The 5,783-nt window shown below is 52.8% G+C and overlaps 1 protein-coding gene across 1 annotated transcript; it reads right to left on the bottom strand.

Moving 5' to 3' along the window:
• Positions 1-502: 502 nt before the first annotated feature.
• Positions 503-5,779, bottom strand: LOC311371145 (NAD-dependent protein deacetylase sirtuin-7-like; the record flags this gene model as incomplete). Its single annotated transcript, XM_084489360.1, has 8 exons — positions 503-583; positions 1,258-1,494; positions 2,882-2,980; positions 3,946-4,018; positions 4,630-4,700; positions 4,790-4,894; positions 5,382-5,519; positions 5,726-5,779. Coding segments are annotated over 8 exons (858 nt in total), but the record flags the coding sequence as incomplete, so codon positions are not given.
• Between the last annotated feature and the right edge of the window lie 4 nt (positions 5,780-5,783).

Here is a 5,783-nt window from a genome sequence, read left to right on the forward strand (position 1 = left end):
GGAACATCACGGGCTTCAGCTCAGATACCGATACCAGTGATGCAGTCTCAGGTATCAGCGAGGACCAAGTCTATGTACCATCACGTGACTCGTTTACTGCGCAGAGAACATCAAACGCTGCCGTGTTACGCTGTTCGTTAACCGTCGGAGGAGGAAAGTCGGAATTGGGAAATCTCTGATTAATAATTATAGATGATAAATGGAGATGATCTAAAGGATTGTGGACAGCAAGTGAAGCGACTACACATGGCTGTCATGGTGAGAGAAGCCTTCAATGAGAACCAGTGCTGTCAGTCGTTACGATGCTAGACGCTGTATCGGTTTAAACTCGCTATCGGCAGAGACTCAAGTTCAGGAATCTGAATCAGAATCGAGAAGGAAAAAAATGGTATCGGAACATCTGTAGTTCTCTAGAGACCCTCTGGAAATAAAGGATCCAGTGACCAATCAGGACGGGCCTACGATGAAGAGGAGGGGCCTACGATGAAGAGGAGGGGCCTACCTGGAGGTTAACGATGAAGAGGCGGGGCCTGTTCTTGGCCGGGCGGTTCATGCTCCACAGACAGGCGTACTTCTTCAAAACCTGTCGGGGGACGAAGAGCAGAATGTCCTCACCGCTAGCACATCATGGTGATACGGTTTGGGTTTCCTCTGCTCTGGCTCGGCGGTGGAGGAACGAGCTCCCTGCCGACGTCAGGACCACAGAGTCCCTCAGCAGCTCCCACAAGAGACCCAACCCTCACCTGGTCGGATTCACCTGGACTCTGCATAACCTCCCCCTAACCCCCCCACACCACTCCTACACTTACTGTATGTTGTACGTCCTGGCACTTAAAAACAGTACTTAACATCGTGTAGCATCTTACCCTAGCTATCTCTGTTGTGTACGGGGAATGGGTTAACCTAGTGATGGTTAGTGTGTACGGGGAATGGGTTAACCTAGTGATGGTTAGTGTATACGGGGAATGGGTTAACCTAGTGATGGTTAGTGCATACGGGGAATGGGTTAACCTAGTGATGGTTAGTGTATACGGGGAACGGGTTAACCTAGTGATGGTTAGTGTATACGGGGAATGGGTTAACCTAGTGATGGTTAGTGCATACGGGGAATGGGTTAACCTAGTGATGGTTAGTACTTGGTTCTATCTATCTATACAGAGACACGGCTCCTAACGAGGCGTCTGAGGGCTCCTAACGAGGCGTCTCTGAGGGCTCCTAACGAGGCGCGGGTCCGAGCGCTCGGCCTCGGGGCCTCACCTTGAGGCTGGAGCCGAGGCAGAGGATGAGGTCGGCGCTCGCGGCGGCGGCCGCCGCGCCGCTCCAGTTCAGCGGCTGCTCCAGCGTCCCTCGCTCCCCGAAGTGGACGATGGTGTCCTGGAGCCCCGCCCCGCAGCGGCCGCAGCGCCGCCCGGTGGCGTGGCGGCGCAGCGCCGTGCGCTCCGTCACGTCAAACACACGCACGTACTCCCGGGCCGGGCTGCACGACGCACACACCTGGGGGGCGGGACCACACAGGGCGGCGTCAGGGGGGCGGGACCACACAGGGCGTCAGGGGGGCGGGACCACACAGGGCGGCGTCAGGGGGGCGGGACCACACAGGGCATCAGGGGGCGGGACCACACAGGGCGTCGGGGGGCGGGACCACACAGGGCGTCAGGGGGGCGGGACCACACAGGGCGTCAGGGGGGCGGGACCACACAGGGCGTCAGGGGGCGGGACCACACAGGGCGTCAGGGGGGCGGGACCACACAGGGCGTCAGGGGGGCGGGACCACACAGGGCGGCGTCAGGGGGGCGGGACAACACAGGGCGGCGTCAGGGGGGCGGGACCACACAGGGCGTCAGGGGGGCGGGACCACAGAGGGCGTCAAGGGGCGGGACAACACAGGCTTTCCTGATGTTTATTAGCCCTACAAATGTTTTTAGCCTTTCTGGGAACACAGTTGTTGTTGCCCTGCTTCTTATCGGCTTAACTCTGTGGTCGTGTTTGTATTGACTTTATGACCGGATCTGACACTCATTGCACAACCCCTGCTGCAGTGTAATCATGTAAACACTAACTCGGTGAGTCATCAATTCAACGTTATCTGTATCAGTGTCAGTTAAAGGGCTTAACGGACGCTGGCTTACAGCCTGAAGAACAACAAGAACAGCAGCAGACATTCACGACCATCTGCGCTTCTAATCGTTTATTTAAGGGGTTGTGTCACGCCACCAGGTGTGACTGTGATCAGCCGTTTGAATATCTGCCTTCTCCTCTGTTTTGGTGACGTCACAAGTGTCCACGTGTCCGTCACGTGTCCACGTGTCCGTCACATGTCCATGTGTCCGTCACATGTCCACGTGTCCGTCACGTGTCCACCTAGACGTGTGCTGGATAGATAGTCTTCCAGCCTACCCAGTGGACTGTGGCAAAGGTTACCACAGCCCCTTTAAGGTCCATTAGTGCCCCCCCGCCTCTATGAACATGATGACACCACCCCTTTAAGGTCCACTAGCCCCACCTCTATGAACATGATGACACCCCTTTAAGGTCCACTAGCCCCGCCTCTATGAACATGATGACACCACCCCTTTAAGGTCCACTAGCCCCGCCTCTATGAACATGATGAGACCACCCCTTTAAGGTCCACTAGCCCCACCTCTATGAACATGATGACACCACCCCTTTAAGGTCCACTAGCCCCACCTCTATGAACATGATGAGACCACCCCTTTAAGGTCCACTAGCCCCACCTCTATGAACATGATGACACCACCCCTTTAAGGTCCATTAGTGCCCCCCCGCCTCTATGAACATGATGACACCACCCCTTTAAGGTCCACTAGCCCCGCCTCTATGAACATGATGACACCACCCCTTTAAGGTCCACTAGCCCCACCTCTATGAACATGTTGCCGTGCAGCTCCGACAGGGCGTGTCGGGGCAGGCCGCTCCGCAGGTGGAGCCCATCGCAGTTCTGAGACACAACGTGCTTCACCTGCAGCACAAACACACAACACACACACAATAACACCAACATACTGAGACACAATGTGCTTCACCTGCAGCACAAACACACAAGACACACACACAATAACACCAACATACTGAGACACAACGTGCTTCACCTGCAGCACAAACACACAACACACACACAATAACACTAACATACTGAGACACAATGTGTTTCACCTGCAGCACAAACACACAACACACACACAATAACACTAACATACTGAGACACGTGTTTCACCTGCAGCACAAACACACAACACACACACAATAACACTAACATACTGAGACACAACGTGTTTCACCTGCAGCACAAACACACAACACACACACAATAACACTAACATACTGAGACACAATGTGTTTCACCTGCAGCACAAACACACAACACACACACAATAACACTAACATACTGAGACACAACGTGTTTCACCTGCAGCACAAACACACAACACACACACAATAACACTAACATACTGAGACACAACGTGTTTCACCTGCAGCACAAACACACAACACACACACAATAACACTAACATACTGAGACACAATGTGTTTCACCTGCAGCACAAACACACAACACACACACAATAACACTAACATACTGAGACACAATGTGTTTCACCTGCAGCACAAACACACAACACACACACAATAACACCAACATACTGAGACACAATGTGTTTCACCTGCAGCACAAACACACAAACGCAATAAAAAAGGTGACTTTTTAATACATTGAACACATACTGTGTTGGTTTACTGTAACATACTGTGAAGCACTGGCACGGTTTTATTAAACTGTATCATATCCTGTGTCTTCCACTGCTGCTGGAACAAAGGGATTTCCTCTCCAGGGGACTAATAAAGTTAATCTATCCATCTAAAATGTCATGAAGTCGATGTAAAGTCAGATATAGTTCATAATAAACAGGATGAATTTCCACGTACCAGATTCTTCTGATGCAACGTTGTGATACACATGTGTGTGAGGGTGGGCGTGGCTCTCCCCAGGTCAGACGAGCTACAGCACAGAGTCGCATTAAAACAGACTGAACCCGGGATGAGTTCACCAGCTCAGGGGAAGCTTACATTTACATTAACCTAACATTTACATTAACCTTCAGGGCGGTCGGCAGATGCTTTTATCCCAAGCGACTCACAATAAGTACATTTTCTACAGTTCACACATACATATATATATATATATATATATATATATATATACACATACATACATACATACATACATACACATATATATATAAAACACACACATACATACAGACATACACACATATATATATATATAAAAAACACACACATACATACATACATATACATGCTATATGAGCCCCCATCTTGACTGTGGTCATATACCCTGCTGGCTTTTATTCTACCATAACAATTTATTTATTCTAACGTCCTTAAAATATATCATCACTGTTGATTAAAGTATAATATAAGTCAAGCAATTAATGTCAGGATAAAAAGCTACACAACGCTAAGGACTATTTATAAGTGCCAGGACGTACAACACACAGTAAGTAGGAGAGGGCTGGGAGGGGGTGAGGGGGGTGGGGGGGGAGGTGACGCAGAGTCCAGGTGAGCTCTGAACAGGTGAGTCCACCTCACCTGACCGCCTGTCCTCTCTGCAGCTGCGTCCAGACCCCGTTGGGTCCTCTGTAGTCCGGGATCGACGCGGCCTGGAATCAGACAAACATCACATCCTCAGAGATCCACAGGACGGACGCGGGGTGGAGTCCAGCGGGTCCAGACAGACGGCCGCCCCCACCGTGCTGATGCCCGCCCCGGTGTAGACCACCAGGTGCTGCGCCCGGCGGACGGCCGCGGCCAGCTGCGACACCTTCGTCCTCAGCTCCTCCGCGCCGTCACACACCTTCGATAGGAGAAGAGGGAGAGGAACACGCTCACATTGGTCACGTGAAGGTACGGGCGGCGTGAGGCTCAGGAGGCAGAGCGGGTCGGCTGGTAACTGTGAGGTCGCTGGTCGGATCCCCGGCTCCTCCTCCTCCTAGCGGAGTGTGGAGGTGTCCCTGAGCGAGACACCGCCTCACCCTGACTGCTCCTGACCCGCTGGCTGTCGCCCTGCGTGGCTGCCTCCGCCGTCGGTGTGTGCATGAACGGGTGAATGTGTGCATGAACGGGTGAATGTGAGGCAGTATTGTAAAGCACTTTGAGAGGCCACTGGTTAGAAAGGCGCTGTAGATGTGCAGTCACTTTACCATATTAAATGTATGGAGACAAAAAAAAGTTTTTCAACAAATCAACTGTTGGTTCTCCAAAGTTAACGCGGTACGATGCGGAACATGGACCACTGTGATCATTGTGTTGACCAGGCGGGGGGACGAGGTGTTGGGGCTCACCTCCTCAGTCCTCCTCCTCTGCTCCCCGCTGCGGACCCTCCGCCCCCGGACCTGGTCCGCCGCGGCCGGGTGCCGCAGCAGCGTGCGGACCTCCTCCTCCGTGCGCTCCTCCTCCGCCTTCTTCAGGATCCTTGTGACCTGCGGTAGGACAACGCAGAGCTGAACCACTAGACTACTAGACCACTGGACCACTAGACCTCTGAACCAGGGATTCACAGGGACCCGGTCCGGTCCGGGTACCAACGGGTCCTACCGAAAGAGGCGTGAGCAGCCCAGCACTAGGGTTCTTACGGAGCTAACCGGGCTAGTAATTACAGAGCTCCGCTCCGCGTTAACGTTCTCACCGTCTTCAACACGTTCCTCTCGGTCTCCCGGTGCACGATCTTCGCCCGGTCCAGGGCC

Source organism: Micromesistius poutassou, assembly GCF_964030765.1.
Source record: "Micromesistius poutassou genome assembly, contig: SCAFFOLD_6926, whole genome shotgun sequence".
NCBI classification, from domain to species: Eukaryota; Metazoa; Chordata; class Actinopteri; order Gadiformes; family Gadidae; genus Micromesistius; species Micromesistius poutassou.